Source organism: Molossus molossus, unplaced genomic scaffold (genome assembly GCF_014108415.1).
Source record: "Molossus molossus isolate mMolMol1 unplaced genomic scaffold, mMolMol1.p scaffold_m16_p_8, whole genome shotgun sequence".
NCBI lineage: Eukaryota > Metazoa > Chordata > Mammalia > Chiroptera > Molossidae > Molossus > Molossus molossus.
In genome coordinates this window covers 7003671-7030340 of record NW_023425402.1, presented here as the reverse complement: position 1 = coordinate 7030340, position 26670 = coordinate 7003671, and the positions used below count along the sequence as shown (strand labels likewise).

Below are 26670 nucleotides of genomic sequence, written 5' to 3'. Positions count from 1 at the left end.
CTGAAGTTGTAAGTCTCGAATGCTTTATCCCTCCCTTTTTACATACCTTAGTATAGGGTTTCCCTTATTCTAACATCCTACCACCAGCTCTCAGTTCAAATATCAGCTGTCTTTGGAATTCACTTCCTCTGGGGTTCATTGTTTACCTGACCTCACTGTGAATACTTAAGTTTTTGATTGACATAGCACCTTAATTTTGTACTTTGTCCCTTTAAATTACCTACATTTTCTATTGTTTCCCAAAGGATGAGACTTTTTAAGATACGATTCTGTAGGCTAATATAGTTCTATAGTTGAGCAGTAAGATTAACTTTTAGTTTCTAGGAATTAGGCAAAAGGTAAAATTCTGAACTCTGTAGTTCTTGTGATTTGACTAAAGAACACATACCATTTTGTTTTTCTTTTTCAATTTTTTTTCTTTATTGATTTTAGAAAGAGGAAGAGAGAGAGAGAAACATCAATGAGAGAGAACATCGATTGGCCACCTCCTGCATGCCCCCCACTGGGGATCGGGCCCATAACCTGGGCATGTGCCCTGACCAGGAATGGAACCAACGACCTCTTGGTGCATGGGTTGACGCTCAACCACTTAGCCACACCGGCCAGGCTCATTTTGCTTTTCTTAAAAAAAGAACAACAAAAAGAAAAGAACAGGTGTTGTTTTTTTCCTTACCCTAAATTCAAAGGGGAAAAAAAAATTTATTTTATAGGCTCTTTTATGGAGTTTATTCTTTTCCAGATGTTTCTTGTTTTTGTCTACCTGACTAAATTATAAGCTTCTTAAGGACAAATTCCATTTTTTAAAAGATGTATTGATTGATTTTTGAGAGAGAGAGGGAAAATCATCAATTTGTTGTTCCACTTATTTATGCATTTATTGGTTGTTTCTTGTATGTGTTCTGACTGGAGATCAAACCTGCAAACCACTGTTAACCAGCTGAGCTACCTGGCCAGGGCAAATTTCGTTTTCTATACTGTTTTTGTTTCATCTCTGCCTAGAAAAGATTCGCTTATTATTATGGTTGAAATTATAAGTTAAGCAACAATTGCAACCTACCACATTTCAAAGATTATGTTACTGCCACTTTTCAAAGACTTAATCTTTCAGCAGTTGAGAAATTGATACTTTCATCCTTCTCAGTAGGGTATCTTGTAGAAGCCCTAAAAAAAACAACTCACAATTTATTTCTCAGTGTGTAGCTTTTACTGAATTCTTTTGTAACGCTTCTTACCTGAATATGTAATGTAAAGAATTGGAAATTCGTTTTAACTTTTGTGTTATGGCAATTAAATCTTTTTTTTTTTTTTAATATGGCCTATAGTTTTGGTTAAAAAAGAAACAACTGGTTCAGATGTGTGCTAAGCCCACATCAGTGAACCAAGACTTAATACTTAGCATAACTACAGTTTCAGCCCCTCCCCTTTTTCTTTCTTTCAGGCCAAGTTATCAAGGCATGGGACATTGGGGTGGCCTCCATGAAGAAAGGAGAGATGTGTCATTTACTGTGCAGACCAGAATATGCATATGGCTCAGCTGGCAGTGTCCCCAAAATTCCCTCGAATGCAACTCTCTTTTTTGAGGCAAGTATGCGTGTGAGGCTGCCTTGTTAGCATCTGCTCTGCTCTGGTGCTGGTTCTGAAGCTACAGGGAGTGGAACAAGGAGCTGAGCTTGCTATTGAGAATGAGATCCAATTTATTTATTTTGGAGCTTGGCTTCTTGAATTGTTTCCCACAAACCCAAGGCTTGTGTGCCAGTGCTTTCTTAGAAACGTGTCTCTGGCACAAAAAGGTCATAGCCAAATAAACAAGTGACCAGGCATAGGAATAAAGGTTCTAGTCAGTGGTGTGAGTATGACGTTAAAATCGACCAGAAGACAGGATGCAAATGTGGAAATAAACGTTGAAGTGTGCCTAGATCAAGTCTTAAGGTATTTTCATATTATAAAGGTTTATAAATGTCACAGATCTCGTTAGACACAGTAGGGGTGATAATACGTTATTCATTGTGTGCTGAATTATGTGTATCTGGCCAAACCTGACCTTAAAATTGAGGGTAGGAAATGCCTGAAACAGCATAACTAGGTAAAATACACCCTTAGGTGGTTAGAGGCTTGATTTCATAGAATTTATTCTTACATTTTAAGAAGGGAATTTCATGAACTGGGATGGAAAAGTGGTGGTGTCTCAAGTCAGACAAACAGCTTTGGGCCGGCACTTTGCAGTCTGGCGCTCTGCCCGCCAGGCAGTTTTCCTAGTATTTCCTGTCTGTCTTTGCACGGCTCCCACAGGATGTGGTCTCAGACATTATCATTACATGAAGGTTCTTTCCAGGTATTGAAAGTGCAGTGTTCTTGTTTTCCTACTCTTCCAAAAAACTAAGGTGCATAGATAAACATAAAACAGCTTTATTTTGTAAAATGAAAGGAGAATTGGTTGCCCTTGCCGTTAAGTATGTTAAATTGGCTTTGTTTGATCTTTTCTCAGCCAAATCTTTTTCCTTTCTAGATTGAGCTTCTTGATTTCAAAGGAGAGGATTTATCTGAAGATGGAGGAATTATCCGAAGAATCAAACGGAAAGGAGAAGGCTATTCATTCCCAAATGAGGGAGCCAGAGTAGAAGGTAAGCACTGACCTGAGAGCCAACTAGTCCTTGAAAGTTGGGCTCCATTAATGTAGATGAAATGGAAATTTCTTTTTAAAAACTTGCTTATAGAAATAAATATACTGAATATATATTAAGAATAGTTTTAATTTGACATTTATTTAATAACTATCTCATTTAGTAAACATTTACTTAACATGTATGTACCAGGTACTGTGCTAGCCTCTGCAAACTCAAACAAATGAATAAACATATCCCATTCATCAGGGAATTCTTACTCTATGGTCTCCTTGGTGTGCTAACAACTGTATGAGTTGCCATACATATTTATTCATTTATTTCTCACAGTAACCTTATATGGTAAGATTTATTATCCCAAGATGAGAAAAGTGAGTTTAGAGAAGTTATATAGACTACCAGTTACAGAGCTGCTAAACAGTGCAGTAGATTATAATGCCCTTCAGGCCTCTCAAACCCATCACACTGGCTGTCATCAAGATAAAAAACAGTTCATCATTTTGGTTTGCTCAAAATGGGATGATAGTATTCATTCTGTTCTACCTCAGGAGACCTGGGGACAAGGTCCGCTTTGCCATTTATCGAGTGACCTGAGGCTATTCTATTTTTCCATTTGCTAAATTGGGTGTAAGGATACTACCGAGGTCTTGGATGATTGGTCATCCTTCCTCCCAGAGCACATTGTATATACCACTGTGTACACAGCTTGTCAGTTACTAGTGTAATCAGCATTTGCCCATTTCCCTGGGACACTGAGTGCTTGAGAACTAGACTTCTTCATCCTTTTGTTTCCAGCCTCACCTATAGCACCTTATATACACTTGGTGCTCAGTGGATGCTTTGGTATGGATAAATGTTTGAAAGATGCCATTTACTTAGCTGAAATACTTCAAAAAAAGAGTTGTGAGAAGATAGGACTTGTCTATGGCCATGCCACCCTGAACGCACCCAGTCTTGTCTGATCTCGGAAGCTAAGCAGGGTCGGGCCTGGTTAGTACTTGGATGGGAGAAGATAGGACTACTTCCATTAAGGAAAAAAAATCAAATCACTAAACAAAGATGGCAACATGAACTACTATAAAAGGCCCATTTGAAAATAAAGACTCTAATGTTATATATATTTTGGACCCATATTTTATTTTAATGAGTCTGGCAAATTAGCCCAAATTAGTCGTTGTTTTAAAATTGGAAATAGGGCCCTGGCTGGTGTGGTTCGGTGGTTAGGTGTCGGCCCGAGCACTGAAGGGTCATGGGTTCAATTCCCAGTCAAGGGCATGAACCTGGGTTGCAGGTTTGATCCCTGGCCCCAGGAGGTAGCCAATCCATGTATCTCTCTCCCCCTCCTTCCTACCTCTCACCGCTCTCTAAAATAAAATTTAAAAATCAATGGAAAATATTCTTGGGTGAGGATTAAAAAATAATAAAAAATTGGCCTTGGCCAGTTTGGCTCAGCAGTTAGAGTGCCGGCCTGTGGACCAATGAGTTGTGGGTTCGGTTCCAGTAAAGGGCATGTACCTCAGTTGTGATTCGTCCCCAGCCCTGGTTCGGGTCATGTGGGAGATAGCCACTAGATGTGTCCCTTTCACGTCCATGTTTCTCCCTCTCCCTCTCCCTCTCCCTCTCCCTCTCCCTCTCCCTCTGCCTCTGCCTCTGCCTCTTCCTGTGTCTGTCTGTCTGTCTGTCTGTCTGTCTCTCTCTCTTCCTCTTCCTCTCCCTCCCACTCTATCTAAACAAAAATGGAAAAATGTCCTCAGGTGAGGATAAAAACAAATTGGAAATAGTTATAAGTAGTATTGCTGTACTGTTGAAGTTTGAAGTGTTTAGGTAGCTGTTATTCACAATAAGGTTTAGAATAAATGAAGAAGAGCTCAGAATGTATAATGTTGAAGAAATACCTAGACCAGGAGTCAAGAGATTGGATTCTGGCTTCAGTGGCTCTATCTGGGCCTTGTCGCTCTCAGCTTCAGCTTCCTTCCTATACAGCGATGCAGGTGGTAGACCTCTTAACTTCCAAGGTCCCACGCGCCCTAAACATTCTGTGATAGAATTCTAAATGTTTATGAAAGTTATAGGAATGATAGAAAATTATCTTCAGTATATTAACAAGCACTATTCCGGTGTGCTTTTTCTTACCTCAATTAAGATGACCATCTTGTAATTTTTATTCAGTGTTGTCCTTTTTCCATTTTAAAAAAGTCACTGTGTTCTAAGTTATTCTAATTGACATTATTATGACTGTTAGTCATCACACTTTAGTTTAATTGCCTGTAGTGGCTACATTGTTACTTTTAAGCTTTGCTTTCACAGAAAATCCAGTCTGACTGACACAAGGCTCTAAATAGCCAGCAGCACCTCTTCCCCTAACTCCCGGTCGCCCACATTTTCTGCTGTGTTCAGTTCCGTGCCTGGGGTCACTACGTCGAAGTGCTGGCTGGACGTGGCCCTCTGGCCTCTTGTGGCACAGTGCTTTCAACCACATTTGCCTGCAAGTAATACAGACAAAGGGCAGTGATTTTCAAATGTGAAAATGTCAAGAGTGATCTTCGGGATTCAGATTATTGGAGTACCCTTTCCTCTCACCTCCTTCCCCTCTCAAAATCCCACTGACGTGCAAGATGGGGAATGACTTCAAAAGAGAGGAAAAACCCATATTAATGCTGGAAATCAGGGAGAATCCAAGAAGTGGATCCGAAATTATGAAAAATTTCTGGAATATGTAAAGTAGGTGAAATTGGACTGATGGAAACTAGACTCAAAACACAACCCAAAACAGGTGTAGAGAAGACCTCTGCAGAGGTACATGCCGTTCTTCTCGACAAGCTTGGGCAGGACTCCAAGCTCGCAGGCAGCTGGTGCAGGGAGCTGGTGCAGGGAGCCGGAGCAGGCCATGGGGCAGTCCTCAGGCTTGTTAGAAAACAATATGGAACAGCTGGGCCAGTAAACCTCTCGTGTAGTAGTTCTCAACTTTGGCTGAATTTAGAATGACCTGGGAGCTTTTAAAATTGTGATGCCCAGGCTTCAGCCCAGACCAGTTAAACAAAAGTCTCAAACCTCAGAGGATGGAACTCCTCAGGCCACAGGGGATTTTTTTTTTTTTAACTCTCCTACGTGATTCTAGTTTGCAGCCAAGGATTGAGAATTACTACTCTAGAGCCTGGCTGTGGCTTTTGCTCCCCAGCTAAAGCCAGTAAGGCCAGATTTCTCAAATAAAATAGGGATGTGCCTCCAAAGACTCCATATGTTAGGACTCAGACTACAGATGACGAAAAGTAGTTTTGAACGTTTAAAACGGATGTAAAGGGGGAAGTGAGAGAGCAGGTCTGCACAACAATAAATACGCTCCAGTGCTCCTGAAGTAAACCTTCACACCTCCCCAGTGAAAGGGCCCGGCCTTCCTGTGCACTTCGCGCTGGGCACGGGGATCTCGCCCTCCTGCGGAAAGGCCTCCCGTGGAAGTGCGGGCAGCCGCGTAGCAGTGCTGTCCGAGGCCGCGATACGCATTTCATCTTGCTTCAGCCTCCCTCTGTAATGTGACCAGACAGCAAAGAATCATCAGCAAGCACCATGAAAAAGAAGAACCCAGGTGAGCTAAGAAGTGATAGAAGAGAACTTTTAAAATATTAATTACTATCTTCAGAGATAATTTAACAGATATTATTCACAAGTCAAACAACCAGCTTCTTTGAAAAAGGGATAAAATTTCTGGAAATTAAGAATATGATTATTGCCCTGGCCGAGTAGCTCAGTTGGTTAGAGCATTGCCCCCAGAGCCAAGGTTGCAGGTTCAGTCCCTGGTCAGGGCACATACAAAAAGCAACCAGTGAATGCATAAGTAAGTGGAATGGCACGTCAATATCTCTTTCTCTCAGTAAAAAAAAAAAATTTTTTTTTAATGGATTGTCATCAAACATACTCAACCCTGGCCAATTTGGCTCAGTGGTTGGAGCATCGGCCTGCAGACCAGAGAGTCCCGGGTTCAGTTCCCCCTAGGGCACATACCAAAAAAAAAATTGGAACTCAGAGGAAGGGTTGAAAACCAAACTGGAAAGTCCCAGAATTCTGAATTGGTGAAATGAAAGTCAAGGATATCTCAGAACATAGAGCAAAAAATAAAGAGATGAAAGGTGAGAGAAAAACTAGAAGACAGAGATAATATATCAAGGATAGACATTGTGTATCTAAGCAAACATGTGTAGAAGAAAATTTGCTAGAGAGGATAGAAGAGTCTGGAAACTGAAAGGTCTAGTTGATAGTGGCATACAAGTACATCCTGGCAAACTACCTTAATTCCATAGCTTAAACGAAAATCGTGAACTCTTCCAGGGAAGGACAAGCTGTGGTCGAGGAATGAGAATCAGAACGACGTCAGGCTTGTTATGCACGACACTTAAAAGACCACGCTTTGTACCTTGGTTGCAGTTTGTCCCCGGCCCTGGTGGTCATGCAGGTGGCAGCCACTCGATGTGTCCCTTTCACATCGATGTTTCTCACTCTCTTTCTCCCACTCTATCTGAACAAAAAATGGAAAAATGTCCTCGGGTGAGGATAAAAGAAAAAAAAAAAAAAAGACCACGCTTTGAACACTGTGTCTCACTGTGAGTATTCCAAACCTGGAGTTCTGTACTCAGCCAAACGATCATTTAAGTATAAGAACAAAATTAACTTTCAGGAATATGCAAATTCATACCTTTAAAAACAAAATACTATAGAATATACTAAAATATCACACAAAAAATCAAGCCAAGAAGCAAAGACTCAGGAGAAGAAATATTAGTAAGCCAAAAAGTAATTTCCAGAACATGACAGTGAAGTTGAATACATTTATCTTGAAAGATCCCTGAAGGAGGTAGAACTTTAATGTTAAAAATAATAATAGTTGAACAAGTCTGGAGCTAGGTTCTTGGTCATTTTAACAAAATGTAGCACAGAAGGGAAATGGAGAGGGGAGACTAATTGCCTAAAATAGTTTTCTTATTCCAAGAGAGATTATGCTAATTAATTAAAATTGATAAAATTATATGTACCTTGAAATGATTTGTTTAAAATGTAATGCTAGATACTACTAAGAATAGCATGTAGAACTTCCAAACCCACCCAGCAGTGAGTAGGGAAGTAGAGTAACAAGGAAAATTGAATCAATCCAGTAAAAGTAATAAAGGAAAAATAACAAGAAAACAATATATAGAAAACCTGAAATAAGATGATAGGAATAAAACAATCATATCAGTGATTGCAAAAAATAGGAATGGTATTCTCATAAGGTTAAAATGACAACAAAATCTCACCATGTGCTCTTTGTAAATAAAACAACAAAAACAAAATGGCACCAAAAGTTAAAAATAGAGGAAAGGTTTCATGTGTGCCCGTGTTGAGATTTAATAGAGCAATGAGGTGAGGTGTTTTTAGTTTGTTTTTCCCATGTTTTTAAAGTATTTATGAATGCCCTGCCCAATTTTGTCCAATAAGAGAGAGCAAATTTGTGAACCAATTTATTATATGTTTTCACAAAATAATGTACTCTGGCACTTTGTCTAAAATAGACCGTGTTTATTCTTCCAGATATTTTGGATTTATATGGCTCCTTCTGAAAAGGTATCTTTAAGACTTAAGGTAGAGTAAAATCTTAGTAGAAAATAGCCTTTTTGTTATTTAAAAAAAAATCCAGCCAATGGATTATTTATTTTAGAATAGTACTAAAAACAAAAGCTCAGCCCTGGCCAGTGGCGCTCAGTGGTCAGAGCATTGACTTGCGCACTGAAGGGTCTCGGATTTAATTCCCAGTCAGGGCATGTACCTGGGTTGCAGGTTCGACCCCTGGTCCTGGTCAGGGCACGTACGGGAAACATCCCCTTGATGTATCTCTCCACAGTGATTTTCTCTCTCTCCCCCACCTCCTCCCTCTCTTCCCACCTCCCTTCCACTCTCTCTAAAAAAAATCATTGGAGCCCTGGCCGGTTTTGCTCAGCGGTTAGAGCATTGGCCTACAGTCCAGAGAGACCCGGGTTCGGTTCCCGCTAAGGGCGCGTAACTCGGTTGCAGTTTGTCCCCGGCCCTGGTTGGTTGTGCGGGTGGCAGCCACTCGATGTGTCCCTTTCACGTAGATGTTTCTCTCTCGCTTCCTCTCTCTCCCTCCCATTCTATCTGTACAAAAAATGGAAAAATGTCCTCGGGTGAGGATAAAAAAATAAAAAAATAAAAATAAAAAAAATCATTGGAGAAACTCTCCTCCAATGAGGATTAATACACAAGAAAAACTCCTTATCAGTCAAGAATTTAAATAGCCCTTAAAATTTATTAAAAATAGGAGTACTGACTAACTTATCAAAAAAGGAAATTTCTATAAATGAGTGAAAATTGCTACTATTTTCCCTACTGTTCTGTTTCCAGATTAATCATTATATAAATATTTACTTTCTGGCCCTGAACTCTGGGTTGGGCACTGTAGGTACAAAAGAAACATAACACATTGCTTTTGCCTACTTTTAAATTGTATTCACACTTTGACAGCTTTCAGAGAGAAACATCAATATGAGAGAGACACCAATTGGTTGCCTCCTGCATGACCCCAACCAGGGCTGGGGATTGAACCTGCAACCCGGGTACGTGCCCTTGAGTGGAAATCGAACCTGAGACCCTTAGGTCCAAGGGCCAACACTCTAACCACTGAGCAAGTTCTAAAGTATGTTTTAGCTAGTATTATTTACACAAATTACAGGGAAATAATAGTTAACATTCATTGAGTTAATCTCTGTGTATCCATGTATAACACTGTTTTCACATAATAGACACCCTGACATATGAATGAATGAATGAATGAATGAATGCATGCATGCCATGTATTGGTCTAGAAGCTTTAATCAGTACTTCATTGAATCCTCTCAACAATTATTAGTTAGCTAGTATCATTTCCCCCATTCTATAGATGAAGAAACTGAGTCAGATCATTTAAATGACCTTGCCCAAAGCCACAGTTGTTAAGTGGCAAACTGGGACTGGAATTCAGGTCTGATTAAAGTGCTAAGCCTTGTAAAGAGAAGAGTGGTGAGGATTTGTGTTGGTGTAGAATTTATTGCTATGAGTATGCTTCCTGTTTAGACTAAGATATATGTTGTCTGTATAAATGTTATTCTATTCAACTAGCCAGCTTCCAAGCCTGCTGTCAGTTTGCATCTGTCCCTCAGTTCCATAAGCAGCCTTGTAGGGGTATTTGTTCATCTCAAATAGTACGAAATGGTGCAGAGGAGGAAGGGAGGCATGACCACCATGCCTGGCAGGAACAGTTTCTCTTCAATCAGTGATTAAATATGCTCTACTGATTTTAGAAATCCATCTCTGCTTCCTCGTTTGCCTTTTCAGGGGTTCATTAAGGTCCCCTTTCTTGGATGCTCTTGCTCTATTAGGCAGGAGACACGGGCAGAGAGAAGCTCATTTGGCATGAATTAGGCAGCAGAGAAAAAAACCCTTGGCAAGTGGGAGTAACCTGTCACAACCTGGTTTTCTCTGGCCAAATAACCAATCTTGTCTAGTAATGCTATTACAACATTCCCATTTAGATCCCCATGACCCAGTAATTGTTTTGGGAATGAGTGCAAAGCTATCAGACACCAACAACTATAATTAGAAAAGAGAAAACAGACACTCACCAGAGCTAAGTCTTTAGGCTGGAGCATTTACAGCTTTATTTTTGGGTTGTGTAGCCTCTTTCTCACTTTTGCTTCCTAAAATACAAATTATACAGCTTTTGCATTCCAGTTTTTGTTACTGCAGTACACACACGTTTTAATCGGAGTACAAATTGCTGTCAGCACACTGAGTTCATGTGCCAGCCACATTCAGAACAGGGTGTTCTGTGCTCTTCAAAACAAAATTGCTCTAGGGCAGTCAGAGAACAATAAGTCAGAGCTCCAGTTTAAGTGATGTTTTGCAGCAGACGGGGCTCACTTGATGTGGTTACACTCAGATTGCATAGCTAAGCTTGAGTAATTTGGTTTGGTTTGACTTCTTGGGGTTTGAAGGACCTTCCCCCCCTTTAAGTTGCATAGACTTTAAGTAAAGAGAAACTATTGTCCCTTTTTAACTTGTGTATTTCTTTCCCCACCAAAAAAAGCCCTAAGTAGAAGCATCCTGTATGTACTTTTCTTCTCTTTGGGCACGTCATAGATCATTTACTTCCCGTAAATTATGCTGGTTGGAATTAGCAACAGACCTCCTGAGCCCCAGAGGCCAAGCTCCCAGTGAGTCATGGTGGTTATTATTAAATATTTATTAAGTGAGTATTTGCATTAAGAGATGCAAGGTCAGAAGCAAACACAGGTCTTCCACAGCCAGAGCTGCCATACTTTTTTTCTTAGTAGCAATTGTTAAGACCATGAAAACAATAGTAAACTGGCTCTGTAGGAGCTAGGCATGTCTACCTCTATCACTCGAAGGGTGGCAATAGGCATGCGTTTGTGTGGCACCAAGGCTCCGAGGTGGGGTGTGTGAGCTTGTCAGCAGTCCTGTAGAACTTGTCACACCAGTGTTCCAAGTTCAGAAGCCAATTAAGGAGCCATATAGCCTTTGCTACCTGTAGATGTAAGAATCAATGGGCTGTAGAGTCTCTGAGGCTAGGATACCTCCTCTTTGTCTAACATTCCAGTCTCTACTAAAAGTTGGTGGTTTTATATATACATGCCAACTGGGGTGTGCTTGCACAGATTAGTTGATCGGTTTCAGATTTTTTTTTTTTTTTTGCATAGCATTATCTTCTTTTTGCAGTTTTTATTAATTTATTTTTGTTACAGATGCTTCTCCTTTTTCCCCTCTAGACACCCTAGACACCTTCCTCCAATCCCCCCCACCCCCCACTTGGTTTCAGATTTTATGGTACTGTACATAGTGCTTGTTCGGGTCCAACTTAGAAAAAAAAAGGTTAGTCCACATATATAAGGTAGTAAGTATTTTGTAAGAGTTATTATAATTTCTTTGCTTTCCTATTAGGTGGCCACAAACATTGGTTCTATCACTTATTGTCTTAGACCAGCAGTGAATGGTTGTTTGGGGTTTTTTTGCTTTCTTAATTATGCCTCCATTATCATTTGACTTTAACTTTTCTTTTCTTGCTTGCTTACTTATCTTCCCCAACATGTTTATTAGTAGTAAATCTTTTTTTTTTTTTTCACTAATATCACAGAATATCACATGTAAAGAGAACTTCTGAGGCTATTTATGTATTTTAATATCTAGTACATGCATCGAGCCCAAAGGGACACACAGGCAGGAGTCATTGCAGTCTCTGCATTTCCTGTTTTGAAAACATATTCAAACTTGATCAACCAAAACCACAATGAATGTACTGATAGTTTCCTCTCCTACAAATGTACTCTGCTTTAGGGAGGAACATACTTCTAACAATAAACCTCAGACAAAAAGATTTGTCAACTCAGTTATGAACTACTAGGGTAATAAATCTCGATACTTGAGGAATTTCACAGTGCGTGGGCTGAAACTCACTTTACTCACGCAGCATATCTTTTCCCACGAAAGGTGTCATCCATTAGTCTAAATTAAATTTCTTGGGCAGATTTAAGAATATTTAGTGCAAACTTCTCAACTTTAGAAACATCAGCATTTACGCTAGTAAAAATATCTTAAGCCTTGGACTCCTTCCCTGCTGAACTTCTCTAGTGTATGTATTATGTATTTGAATATAATAAAGTTGAATTTATTTTGAAAATATTTTCCAGTTCAAAAGAACTATCACTGTGTTGCAAGTTGATTAAGTTTTATTTGATCTAGAGCATTCCAAAAGTGAGTGGGATAGAATCTCCAGCATTTATGAGTATGGGATAAAGAGCAAAATTCCTATATGCCAGCTCCACCCCGAGCGTCAGGCCTTTTCTGGTTCGGCCAAGCTTCTCAGATTCTATCCCATGCCTGCAGTGGGAGCAGATCCGGAAGGTATTAGTCCTAGTGAGTTAGAAAGGCATGCATGCCCGGGAGACATTGTGGCCCCTGTGTCTGCATGACTGTGTTTACTGCGCAGGGTTTCTTTTATTTCTCAGGTCCAGGCTACAGGTAACTGATCAAATGATTAACTACAGGAATTACCTTTGAAACTAGTTTTTGGCCTATATTGAGAGTTGTATTACTGGGTCATAGAATCATAGAATTTTAGAGCTTCACATTACCTTTGAGATCATGTAGTTCAAAAGTAGAGTAGGTTGAAATTGAATTTGTATTTGGAAAATAATTGTCTCCATGGAATGAGTATAACATAATGAGTGGTTTTTTTTTTTTTTTAAATCACTAAAGCAAATTATTGATCTAAAGTAGAGCAACCAGTCCAAAAAAAAAAAAAACATTTTAGGAAATCATTACATTTTAATCTAGGCCCTTATATTACAGAAATAGGAATAAAGAATTTTCTTATGAAAGACAAATTATGTTATTTTTGTTGTGCTATGGTACGAATGGTCAGTTTTTCTTGAGTCAAAGACCTAAATGGTAAGGAATGAATAACCCTACTGTTAAAAGTAGTTGAAAGTTTCAGAGAATTGTTTATCCTAGAAAAAAAAAGTCTAATCGATCAAGAAAAAAATATGCATTTTAAAAATGTTGTCTTGAAAGAACATAAAAGCCCTTTATCTAATATGAAATCACCCTGGAAATGAGCTGAGTGAGTTTGAGGGGAGTGGGGAATGAGGCCCCAAGAAACTGACCTCTTTACTTAACCTTTTTAGAGGTAGTGGTTAAGAAATGGTTTGTGGCGTTATAGTAGAGTATTTATTGATACTGTCACACTTTACATTTATTTCTCCACCAAGAGACATAGCTATGTTAGTTGTTGATGTTGCCTTTTGGGCTTTCCATTTTTATTCAAATATATTTGTGAATGAGATTAAGACTCTTAAAGAAAAAAAAGAACTTCTGTATTTAGTTCATCTTTGTAAGTCACTGGGGAAATGGTCATTCAGTTGTTTTTCATCCTAGCATCCAAAACCAGGGTGCAGTTCTAAATGTTTAAGCCATTATATACTTGATATTAAATATATGTAGCATTTTGTTGGCCTGCGGACCAGAGACTCCCGGGTTCAGTTCCCACTAAGGGCACGTACCTCAGTTGCAGTTTGTCCCCGGCCCCGGTTGGGGTCATGTGGGTGTCAGTCGATGTGTCTCTCTCATCGATGTTTCTCTCTCTCTCTCTTCCCTCCTCCTCTATCTGAAAATAAATGTAAAAATGTCTTCAGGTGAGGATAAAAAAAACATTTAAATATATGTGGCATTTGATAATTATCTGTTAAATAATTTAGTATTTCTAAACCTCTGCCATTTAGTAGTTTAAAAATTTTTTTCTTTATTGATTTTTTTTTTTTCTTCAGAGAGAGAGGTAGGGAGAGGGAGAGAGAGATAGAAATAGTAGGTTTAAATTAAACCTATGTTTCCACTTGGTTTTATTGTCTATTGCTTCTTATCCACTAATCTTGTTGATACAGTTATCAGTAATTTGAAGTTTAAACTTAAAACAGGAAGAAACATGATTGCTATTAAATTTTCAGACTGGGTAGACTAAGCTTCAACAAGACATACCATTTATGTCTCTATGGGAAAGGGGAAATACTCAATCATCATTTTCCTAAATTCACTGTCCTGAGGAGCAGCTTGGGTGACTGTGTGTCTCCTCCCTCAGTCCACCTGGAAGGCCGCTGTGGCGAGCGGATGTTTGACCGCAGAGATGTGGTTTTCATCGTGGGCGAAGGCGAAGACCACGACATTCCAATCGGAATCGACAAAGCCCTGGAGAAAATGCAGCGGGGAGAAGAGTGTATTTTATATATTGGACCACGGTAAGCAGCATGCCAGTTCAGTACACAGTGAAGTTGTCAAAAGAACAGGGATATGCTTGCTTTTTCAGTCAACATTTGATATTTTCGGTGAAGTTAATGCTAACAGTAAATCAAGCTATAGTGAGTGATGGAGTGAATTATTGGGCCTTCTGTAACAAAGGTTTATGGGCCTGTTTACTCGATTGATGTGTGTTAAGGGTAGGACTGACAGGCAAGTTTTGCTTTTTTGTTTGTTTTGCCTGCTGTATTGCCAAGACAGGAACTATTGGCACTTCTCACGTGATCCTCTTGCCCCCTCCTCCGTTTTCTCTAAATTAGACAGGAGGCAGTAAAACATGTGGGGTTGGAAGTAGAAGAAGCATTTGGATGATTTATTACCACTTGAATTTGTGCCACCTGTTCTTATACAGAGTCCCTGAGAAAAACAAGTGTTCTTCCTGGATATAAAGGCAGTGGAGATGACTCATTTTTGCCTAAATTTTTTCCATCATAAGGATACCCATTAGCACTTCCAAGCTTAGAACTATCAGACACTAATAGTCCCTCTTGTGAAAACATGGTTGGTATTATTTTTAGATCTAAAATTATACCATGGATCCAACCCTTCTATTGAGAAATAGACCCCTGAGAGAAACCCCAGGCTGTTGTGATTCTGTTTGCCTGCAAGTGCATCAGCTTATCTCATGTCTCCTCTGGATTTCAGTCAGTAGGATTTTGAGGAATTAAAAATCTTGACTAGCCCTGGCTGGTTTATCCTAGCAGTTAGAGCGTCGGCCTGCGGTCCAGAGAGGCCCGGGTTCGGTTCCCACTAAGGGCACATACCTCAGTTGCAGTTTGTCCCCGGCCCTGGTTGGGTTGTGTGGGTGGCAGCCACTCGATGTGTCCCTTTCACGTCAATGTTTCTCTCTCTCTCTCTCTCTTCCTCTCTCTCCCTCCCTCCCACTCTACCTGAACAAAATATCGAAAAATGTCCTTGGGTTTGGATAAAAAAAAAAAAAGAATCTTGATGAACTACACTTACCAATAGGTAATATTGTGCCTTTTGTACAACTGCCTTTGTGTAGCCTAGGTAATAATCAGTGGCATATTTGCCTTTGCCCTAACACTTGGGCCATAATCCTATTTCTCAAGTGATATTTTTTCTTTTTAAATATGTTTTTTATTGGTTTCAGAGAGAGGAAGGGAGAGGGAGAGAGAGAGAAACATCAATAAGAGAGAAACATTGATTGGTTGCCTCTCATACACCCTCCTACTGGGGATCGATCCCACAACCTGGGCTTATGCCCTGACCGTAAATCCAGATGGCGACCTCCTGGTGCATGGGACAACACTCAACCACTGAGCCACACCAGCCAGGCTCAAGTGATGTCTTAATTATGCCCCTACTCACTTGAAAATCTTTCCAAAATGCCTATACCTTGAACCTTTTAGAGTCTTCACTAGGGACATCTTTTATTTAATACCTTCTTTTTCTCTGTCATAGTCCTTTCTCCACTACTGGATTCCCACTTCAGTGTTTTATTTACATTTACTCTGTAGTTGTTGTTCACCCTCCAATGAGTCTGTTTCTGTAAGAGACTTTTTTTTAATCAAGCAATGCATGTAGAAGGCTTTCTAAACTCTATATTTAAATATATCCAATGATTTTAAATCTGGCATTCCAAAATTACAGTAGTTCTAGATTTATATAAAGAGACATACATGGTATTTATGTCCCATGTATGTTTTCAGATTTCAGTTCGTTGAGGATAAATTCTGTATCCACTGTGAGCATATGATATTATGTAAATCCATTTGTTATATTCTAACCTAGCTGACAAGGTACTTGAAGAGGTAGATGCCTCAAGTTTAATGGCAGAGAGAAACAAATTATCCTTATGTTTATTAGTGCAAATAGTTCCTCGCAAGTTTAAATTGTTTCCTGTATCATTAGTGCTTAAGCACAGTTAGTAAGCTGTGTGCACTTCTACAAGTCTTTTCACGCCCCTGGGTTTCTCCTTCTGGACAGTGGGGACAGTAGTGTCCCCCTCACACAGCTGTGCAGACTGAATGCGGTAATACGTGTACAGAACTTTGCAGTGTGCCTGACACACACAGACCCTCAGTAGATTAGCTGTTTTTGCTAACGTGATGTCTGTCTTTCTCTTCATTTTACCCTCAGACCACAAGAAAAAGGAAACCCTATTGTAACATATGTTTGATTTTTTCAGATTGTTTGAGTCATAAAAGTAGTTAACAATTTTTCATAAATTTCTAGGTATAAAAGGTTTTTGTCATATTTGGGGGGAAATAATTTAGCACAGTTAAAAAGGAACTTGTGCCCTGGCCGGTTTGGCTCAGCGGTTGGAGCCTCGGCCTGCGGACCAGAGAGTCCCAGGTTTGGTTCCCACTAGGGGCACGTACCAAAAAAAAAAGGAACTTGTTATTTTCTCTTCAAGATGTTGGATAGTGTGTTGAGTTGTGTAAAGGACCTGTTCTGCAGGAGACTGTTCACACATGCACTGCGTGGCTTTACCCATGTGTGCAGACAGCTCCACGCGCCGGGCCTGCCATGCGTGCTCGGTGGCTGCTTCCCACTCCTCACGCGCGGCCCTGCCTCCGAGGCTGGCCATGTGGCTGCTGCAGACACTGCTCTGAGTCACCTCCTGTCTCCCAGATCCCTTCTTCAAGCACTTCCAGGGCACACCTTCTCGCCCGTTCTGGGAGGCACTTAGCGGGATGTTTCCATAGGAAGAAGTCTATAAAGCCCTTCCAAAGAAACCCTTTCTCTCTCATATTCCTTTCAATACTGTGACTGATTCATCTTTTTCATTTTAGTTTAGTGTAGCTAGTTTTGACTTTTTCCTTTATGTTTCTTTGCTGCACCAACCCCAAACAAAAACATGGGCGGCCAGGAGCCATAGTGTCTAACTGTGAGGCAGTCTGGGTCAAAAACTAGACCATTTTCTGGGGACAGAGTCTGAATTTAAATCCTGGCTCAACACTGCCTCTTTGTGTGTCTCTCAGGAAGCAATTCTCTCTGAGCCTCAGTTTCTTCATCTATAAAAAGAGAGTAATTGATAAGAACTTATGGTACAAGTGTTTGTATGCACATAAAGGCTAATTAATGGTTATTAATAGCCATTATTTGTGTTTCTACTGTCTGCAGGCAACTGTTAATTCAAGAACGTTAATAGTGTATGCATTGTTTTATTTATTCTATTACTAACTTAATTACATTTTAAAAGGATAAAGACTCCAAATTATTTATTTATATGTATGTTTATGTACTTGTGTATGTATGTGGGAGTAAATACATATAAAGGTATGTCGACAAGTCCTTTACTACAAATTGTTACATGAATAATATACAAAAGGAGTAAAATTAGAATTCGGATCTTTAAAAAAATATATTATGGCCCTGGCCAGTTTGGCTCAGTGGTTAGAGCGTCGGCCTGAGGTCCAGAGAGACACGGGTTCGGTTCCTGCTAAGGGTGCATACCTCGGTTGCAGTTTGTCCCCGGCCCTGGTTGGGTCGCGCAGGAGGCAACCACTCAAATGTGTCCCTTTCATGTCGATGTTTCTCTCTCTCTCTCCCTCTCTTCTCTCTCCCCCTCCCACTCTAGCTGAAAAAGAAATAAAAAAAAAAATGTCCTCGGGTGAGGATTAAAAAATAAATGAATGAATGAAGAAAGAAAGAAAGAAAGAAAGAAAGAAAGAAAGAAAGAAAGAAAGAAAGAAAGAAAGAAAGATAGATTCTGACACATACTGTCTCCTTGTCATTCTTTTCTGTAAATCTTACAGTACTTATTTGTAGTACCCCTGCATCAACAGTTTCTTAGGATTACATTTTGAACATCTCTAGCCATGAGGATTTTTTTTGTCTGACTTTTTAAAAATTTATTTTTATTGAATTGTGATCCAAAAGTATTGTATTTATTATTTAGTTTTATTTATTTGGAATTTATTAAAGTTTGCTTTGTGGCCTTTCCAATTTAACGAATAGAAGTATATTTTTTCCAGTTTTATTTTTAAATAATTGGCATAAGTCACTGTATAAATTTAAGGCATACAGCATGATGGTTTGAATTACATATATTATGAAATATGTTCAGCTAACATCCATCTTCTCATATAGATACAATAAAAGAAAAAAAAAGAAAAGAAAAAAAAAAGTAATAACAAGTTCCTTCTGTTCCTGTAGCCCAGCTTGTCCCTTAATTAAGTCCCAGAGTTCTGCTCGTGGGGTCTGCCTCTCAGTCAGACGCACGCCTGTGCCCCGGGTCCCTCTGCCCAGGCCGGTGCGGCCTCAGCCCCAGCTCCCCGAGTGACACGAAGGCAGGCTGGGTGCTGCCCCAGGATGACGTGCTCCACACACATGCCACAGGGTCTCTCCATCTGAACCCAGGAGAGGGTGGGAACAGTGCCCTTCCTCAGTCCTCCTTAATCCCATTGACAATGACCAGGACAGTTTGCTCCTCTTGACCCAGCCCCTGCACCTCTCATGCTCAACACGATTGGCACCTTGGGCTGGATGTTTCTCAGTTGTGGGGACTGTCCTGTGCATTGTAGGATGTTCTGCAGTGTCCCTGGTCTGTACCCACTAGATGCCAGTAGCACCTCCCTAGCTGTGACGAACCCATCTTTAGACATTGCCAGATGTCCCTGGGGTGGGAGAATTAGGTCCACCCCGGTTGGGAGCCACTGGTCTGAGGCCCGTGCCAGATTATCTGTTGGATTTGTACCTATTTAGCACTGGGTTCCAGATATAACATGCTGTCCGTAAACACAGGCTCAGCAAGGACTCACCCACCAGCCTAGTTCCCAGCAGTTAAGGAATGTTCTAATTTTACCAGATGGCAGAAACAAAGTAGCAGATACATAGGTCTGAGAGCTCAGGTAGAGAACTAGTCACCACTTCCTAAAATTGGCCACTGGTAGTTATGTCCTCTCCTATTTCCTCCTGAAGATACCCTTTGCCCTGCTATTATGACTACCACACCCCATTCCTACCAGCTTTCATTGCCTCACTCTGGCTGCAGCTGCCTTTACTTGTGTAACAGTGGAGGTGAGTGAGCAATCATTCTCTTCCCGAAAAATGCAGGCAAGGGGTGAAGAAAGGAGTGCAAGCAGCAAGGGGTGTATCTTCCCGCTCGGTCCTTTTGCCTGCAGAAAATTTACTAGCATTGGCCTGGTTTGGCAGCTTTCGACTGTAGTCTGGAAGTTTGGGTTTCCTAAGTTTTTTGCAATGTCCTTTCATATATTAAAGTGTGGTGCATGCTTTCCCAATATGCTGTTCTAAACGCTGGGAAGCCATTGAACCAGACAGACGAAGCTCCACCAGAACTCCAGCCTGGTAGGCGTGTGTGTCCTGAACACCTTGCATTTATTAAAGACCCTGCATGATCCGAAAAACAAATGTACATGTCCGCAGTGATTTTGTTCAGTAAGTTTTGGCTAAAAGGTGTAGCATTTATGGTGTGAGAGCCACAGAGCTGGGAGAGTATTTTTTTCGTTTCCGTTTTTTCAGATATATTTATATTGATTTTTAGAGAGAGAGGAAGGGAGATGGAGAGAGAGAAATATCAATTAGTTGCCTCTTGCACGCACCCTGGCCAGGGATCAAATCTGCAACCTGGACACGTGCCCTGACCTGGAATCGAACCAGCGACCTTTCCGTGCACAGGATAATAGTCAACCACTGAGCCGCACCGATGAGAGTATTTCTTTTATGAGGGGTAGAGCTTACTAGGGCTGTTCTTTTTGGTTAGATAGTTATATCATTTGTATTTCCTAGTGTGTTCTTTAAAAGTATTGAAGAAATGCCCTGACCGGTTTGGCTCAGAGGTTAGAGTGTCGGCCTGCGGTCTGGAGAGACCTGGGTTCGGTTCCCGCTAAGAGCATGTACCTCGGTTGCAGTTTGTCCCCGGCCCTGGTTGGGTCACACGGGTGGGTGGTAGCCACTCGATGTGTCCCTTTCACGTCGATGTTTCTCTCTCTCTTCCTCTCTCTCCCTCCCGCTTTATCTGAATAAAAAATGGAAAAAGGTCCTCGAGTGAGGATAAATAAATAAAAGTATTGAAGAAATACTGTGAAAGTATATTTCTTCCCCCAATGTGTGAGCCTTTCCTCCCATTCATGTGCCTGGAAGTGGTACTGTCAGAGGAGACAGCACTTGAGAGTTGAAAGCTTCTTAAAACACACCTCTAACAAACAGCACTGGAACGATGACCGTGCCCGTCTTCTCTGTCCTCCTGCTCATAAAGTTGTGGGGAAGGGTCCTAATAGCCAAATAATGGCTATTTTATAAAAAGAACTAGACAGGAAATCAAGCAGAGGAAAAAGGTAGTGGCATTTAAGATCACATTAAGCAAGCTGACCCAAGGAGCACAGGTGCTGCGTTGCGTGTGAATGGGAAGGCGGAGAGGCAGCTCCGTCCAGCCTCGATTCCTGAACACCGCAGTGGCACCTGGCGCTGTGTCTCTGACCAGCAGCACCTGGTTTGTCTTCAGGGTCTCCGCTGTGCGTCGTTTGCAAACGACAGCTCTGCACTAGTGTGATGCCACATGTACCGAACGAAGTGCCTGGAAATACGCCAGTTCTTGTAAAGTCTTATTTCTCTACTCTCTGTTTCAGATATGGTTTTGGAGAGACAGGGAAGCCTAGATTTGGCATTGAACCTAATGCTGCACTTGTGTATGAAGTTACACTGCAGAGCTTCGAGAAGGTGAGGCAATACCAACTTCTCTGAAATCATGGTAGATTTCTTCTCCATCCACTTCCCGTGGATTACAGAATGTATTACTAGGCGGAGTCGGTCGGTGGTCTTGGTCTGCGTGTTGTCTCTGGTCTCTGACTGCCTCTGGAGTGTGGGACCCCTGAGCCAGCACAGCTGGTACATAGCTAAGGAGCACAGTGTTCTGACTTTGTTCCTATGTGTCAGCCCTTTTCTTACTTTTTTGGGTAGAATCCAGGACTTGTTCCCTATTTGTTCCTAGACTTGTTCTTTTTGTACTTTTTTTCCTGGGTTGAAGACAAAAAGGTTCACGTTCTGCCAAGCAGCTCCTTGGGGGAAGGGGCGCAGTTTTCCAGTGCTGAACGGATTGTACCCTTCTCAGGAGAGGTGAAGAGGCCCTCACTGTGGCTCCAAGTTATTATCCAAAAATGCAAGGCTTCATGGGCCGCCAGGCTCTGTGACAGGAACACAAGAGACAAACCTGCTAACACTGGGCCTTTTCTTTTCATACCTGTCCAAGGAGAAAAAAAAAAGAGTTTGTCTATTGCCTTGAGTTCCAGAAACGGCATGCCTCTGAGTACATTTCCGGCGCAGGCCTGCCTCTGGGCGCCCCCAGCGGCAGCCTCACTGCACAACACTAGCATGTGCCCGAGCCAGGCATCTGTCGTGTCCAGCTGAGTCCCCTTTGCATCAGTCACCAGGGCCCACCCTTCCCGAGAACCTCGAGCTCTGCCTCTTGTCTGCCTTTCTTATGGCTCAGCATTCCATCCAGGGGCTGTGCGTAAGTGTGGGCTGAGAACAGGACTGTTCTATTTTACTCGATTCTGAAAGGCAGCCATTGTCCTGTAGGCCTGTAACTTTGGGCTAAGAAGGGCCCAGGAAGCCTGCTTTGGGATTCTCCCCCAACAGTGATGTTTCTCATAATACCCTCACACTTCCTGTTCTCCAAAACAAACGTGCTCTTGTCATGACCATCGCTTGTGGCGAGGGAACCTCACCTGAAGGCCTGCTAGTGTAACACTGTTTCGCCAAAGCTGCCTCCATTAACACAGTGTTTTATATTGTGAAAGAGAGAGAATAATCTTTAGCTTATGGTTATCTGGACCTTTGGCTTCCCTATTCCCATTTTAATAAAATACCTCCCTGCCCCTTTCCACCATGGCCTGGTGGACACTGCTGCTTTGGCACCTTCTCCCTGGTGCCCACAATGAGCCGGGACTGGTCATCGCTGCAGGAGTACAGTCCATGCGACACTGCTTGCTTTATTTGAACCAGGTGAAGGTGTGTGATGTTGGAGGCAACAGGATTTAATTTTCTGCCTCATATTAAGAATATTAAAAAAAAATTTTTTTTTTCTTTATTGATTTTAGAGACAGAGGAAGGGAGACAGAAAGATAGATAGAAGCATCGATGAGAGAGAACTTTGATTGGCCACCTCCTGCATGCCGCCCACTGGCGATCAGGCCCACAACCTGGGCATGTGCCCTGACTAGGAATCAAACTGGCAAGCTCTTGGTGCATGGGTCCATGCTCAACCACCGAGCCACACCAGCCGGGCAAGAATATTTGTATACTCCATAAAGACTGAACCTAATATAAAAATGCAAAGGATCCTTGTTACTAGATTTTTTTTTTTCATCCTCACCCGAGGACATTTTTCCATTTTTTTTATTCAGATAGAGTGGGAGGAAGAGAGAGAGAGAGAGAGAGAGAGAGATATCGACGTGAAAGGGACATATCGAGTGGTTGCCACCCGCAGGACCCAGGGCCGGGGACAAACTGCAACCGAGGTACGTGCCCTTAGCGGGAACCGAACCCGGGTCTCTCCGGACCGCAGGCCGATGCTCTAACCGCTGAGCCAAACCGGCCAGGGCTAGATTTTTTAAATAATAGAGCTAAATTGTTAGGAAGCAACATGGGGTGGCCAGAAAGACTAGTAACTCATTATTCACTTAAGGGTGGGTGGGGGTGGCCGTAACTCCAGGAATATGCCACTAACTCTTGAATAGAGGGAATTGTACAGGTGCCGCTTGAGCTTCGTCACTCCTGTGTAGCGAGTGGCTCTGACATAGCCTTGTTGTTTTCCCTAAAGGACCCCAGATTGTTCTGTGGACTCTATGAGCCTTCGCAGCCCAGCTGTTCATAATGAAAGCTCAGTTGTCTCCAGATTCGCATCTTGAATGGGGGAGAATAACGATACACACGACACAAATGTGCAGATGATCATGAAAGTGTTTCTTTATGGCTTTGAAATGGTATTTTTGCATCAGCTTTACCCTCCCAACTATGTTTTCCTTGAAATTCCCCAAGTATACATCTGCAGGCTGACACTTTGGAAGCTGTATTGTAGCTGGTGTGTTGTTAGAGTGGAAGAGACCAACTACATGACCTGGAATTTAAAAAATTCTCATGCATATACAGCGGTGACCTGACTACAGTGTTCCCATTTTAGAGCTTAAAAACCAAGGCTTGAGAGAATTTTTTCTTTTCTTTTTTATTTATTTTAGAGAGAGAGGAAGTGAGAAGGAGAGGGAGGGAGTTAGAAACATCGGTGAGAACATCGGCCTCCTGCATGCCCCCACTGGGGATGGGCCCACAACCTGGGCATGTGTCCTGACCGGGAATTGAACCAGCGACCTTTTGGTGCTTGGGTCGACGCTCAACCACTGAGCCACACCGCCAGACTGTAATGGCAGTTTGGTGGTGACGGTTATGGGAGGGAAATAAGGGACTCGCGCTTCCGTTGTGTGGCCTCACCTTGTAAATGTAAAAGCGCACTCTGTATCCTGCCCAGCAGTTCCTCCCTCTTGAGCAGCAGGGATTCTGCTGCAGCTTTGTCATTGGAAAATGTGTTCCCACCTGGCAGAGACTTGGCATTGGGACAGTTTTAAAAGCCAGTGTGTTTGAGGTGTGGGTGTCCTCTAGAAGGAGCTATTGTTTGTTCTTCTGGGCATCAGCTGACGCCTTTTCCTTCTCTGTTCACCTAATCATTATCACACTTTTACACAACAGGCCAAAGAGTCCTGGGAGATGGATACCAAAGAAAAACTGGAGCAGGCTGCCATCGTCAAGGAGAAGGGAACTGTGTACTTCAAGGTATGTGAGTTCCTGCACGGGCCTCTCCGAGAATGCGGGTTGTGCTGATACTCCTACTCTGAATTTTACTCACCCTTCTGGGTAAGAGAGTAAGCCTGAATTTTTACAAATCTGGCATTTACAGTATAAGAAATGTGAGAAAGAATGAGATAATGGGACAAAAGAATACAAATGCCTCATTTTTAAAATCCTCACCCAAGGATATGTTTATTGATTTTAGAAGAAGGGGAGAGAGACATTGCTTGGCTGCTTGCATGTGCCCTGACTAGGGAGCGGCCTCGAGACCTTTCAGTGCACTGGACAACGTTGCAACCAAATGAACCACCTGGCCAGGGCACAGATGCCTCTTTCACCCCATCTACTCTGGATTGTAACCCTCCCTAAGGCAGACCACGTCTGGCTTGCCCAGACACTACTGGAGCACTCCAGGCCTTAAGCATCCCGCTTTAGTACATAGTTGGCACTCAATAAGTGTTTGTGGGATGAAACAAAGAATAGAATAATTGTTAGCAGTAATGGAATTCATAGGGTAAGTTTCACATCATTTCCTTTCCACTGTCTTGGTCAAGTCACTAAGGCACATGACAAGGAAAGAGAACAGGCAGAGATTTCAGAAGAAAGTGACAGGAGGAGAGAATTAATTTCTTAGGATGGCCACAGTGATCTCTGCCACGCCAGCTTCTGTGAGTGATCTTTGTCATTGATTGCTTCTCGAAAACCCTTTCTTGTATGTGTCATTTTCTCAGTTAGATCTTAAACCCCAGATAGAAGACAAAAAGAAACAGCACTCTGTTCAGCTCTAGTCCGGGTGCTGACAGCGCTTCCTGCCCCAGCTATGTACCTGCTCCGCGTCACGCGCAAGGGCTTAGTGAGCAAGTGAGTCACAGAAAGAATGGCAGTGTCGTCAAGGCTTTTCTTTCTTTTTCTCGCTCTGCAATCCAAGAACAAAAATTAGATGATGTTTTCAACAGTCTGAAGCAGTGATGCATAGATGTGCTTCAACAGGTCCTTACGGAGCATCGGCTCTAAGACATGCTGTTGCATTGACAGCCTGTGTGGAGGGGGCGGAGGCGATGGCGTGAGGCAGAGTTCTGAGAGACTGCGCAATCGCAGGCAGCGCGGCCGGCAGCAGCGTGCTGGTTCTTGTTCGCCACACTCGGAGGGGACCCGTTACTGGGTGATGAAATCTTTTTAGTGGAAGTGTATATTGCATTGTGTACTAAGGATGAATTTTGTTTCATAAATCTTTTGTTCACTTTTTTGTAAGTTACTGTTTCATAATTTAAAACAATTTTTACTGTGGGTGTTGGTTAAATAAGTTTGAAATCAGTTGGCTTAGATAATATATAATTACTTATATTTATATTTATTTCTAACTACTTATTATATATACTCAAATAATGTGTGGTCACCAGGAAGCATTGGGGTGCAGTGGAATGAGCTCTGAATTGGAAACTGGGAAAACTGGGCCTTATGGCTCGCAGTGATTTAAAGTCACTTAAGGTCTAAAGAGGTTATTTTTTTCAAGTGAAAAGTTTGTGAGGAGTTAGATGATCCTAGGTTTCTTCCCAGCCCTAAAATCTTATATGAATTTTTACTCTGGAGCATGTTTTATTTTTTTAATTCAATTTCTGTATATTGGATACTTTAAAACTATTCAAGTAAGATTCCAAATGGGCTTTTTGGGATGTGAGGGCAATCTGGCTGCGACATCTGTCACCCCGTTGATCTCCAGGGTTGATTCAGCTGATCTGGCTGGCTAGGCGGGTGTCCCCCTCCTCCCTCAACCCATCCATGTTCATCCCTCCCGAAGCTGCGCGCTCGGTCAAAGAGGACGACCCCCCCCTTCCCGAGGAGAGGACCGGTCTTCAGCCAAGGGTATACGAGTAGCTGCGCTCCCCTGCTAGAACCTCCAAACAAGCTCAAGGTCCAAACGGGCTTTTTGTAGACCCAAATACACAATACACTAGAACAAAAAGAAATTTTTCTATAAAAGCCCTTTAGACCACAGGTCCTAGATAGTGTTTCCTACATACCTTGAGTCCATTAAAGTCTTTAAATGTATTTTTTTTATATTTCCCCAAACTTCTAAATAGAACATCAACAGTTTGGGGGTGGGGAGGGTTGAGGCTCTAGGCATTTAACTGTAATTATATCAACTCAGTGTAGTAAGAAAGCTCAACAATTTAGAAACTCTCATTGGTTGCTGATGGCTCAGAACTTTGGGGAACATTACTAGTAATGAAATAATCTTGCAAAGCCACATGTCATATAGCTGTGTCCTGAATATATACAGAAACATGGCCAGAATTTGTGAGCAGTAGCAGAAAGCATTGCTTACGTGTCCACACTTAACTTGGTTACTTCTTAGCATCACAACTGTAATAGTGATTTGTATATTTCAAAGTATTAT

At 41.8% G+C, this 26670-nt stretch overlaps 1 protein-coding gene across 16 annotated transcripts in view; it reads left to right on the top strand.

The window, feature by feature from the left end:
* The window catches only part of FKBP5 (FKBP prolyl isomerase 5), a 159333-nt gene that overhangs the window by 122382 nt on the left and 10281 nt on the right, over nucleotides 1–26670 (top strand). For 15 of the 16 annotated variants that reach the window (XR_004957567.1, XR_004957564.1, XR_004957568.1 and 12 more), the window contains 5 exons: nucleotides 1439–1581; nucleotides 2507–2621; nucleotides 14290–14446; nucleotides 21062–21152; nucleotides 24174–24257. Coding sequence is in view for 2 of the 16 variants with exons in the window: in XM_036247920.1 (XP_036103813.1) it covers nucleotides 1439–1581; nucleotides 2507–2621; nucleotides 14290–14446; nucleotides 21062–21152; nucleotides 24174–24257 (590 nt within the window). In the remaining 14 variants the exon portion in view is untranslated. The remainder of the gene's footprint in view (nucleotides 1–1438; nucleotides 1582–2506; nucleotides 2622–14289; nucleotides 14447–21061; nucleotides 21153–24173; nucleotides 24258–26670) is intronic. The other variant, XM_036247921.1, reaches the window with a different exon arrangement.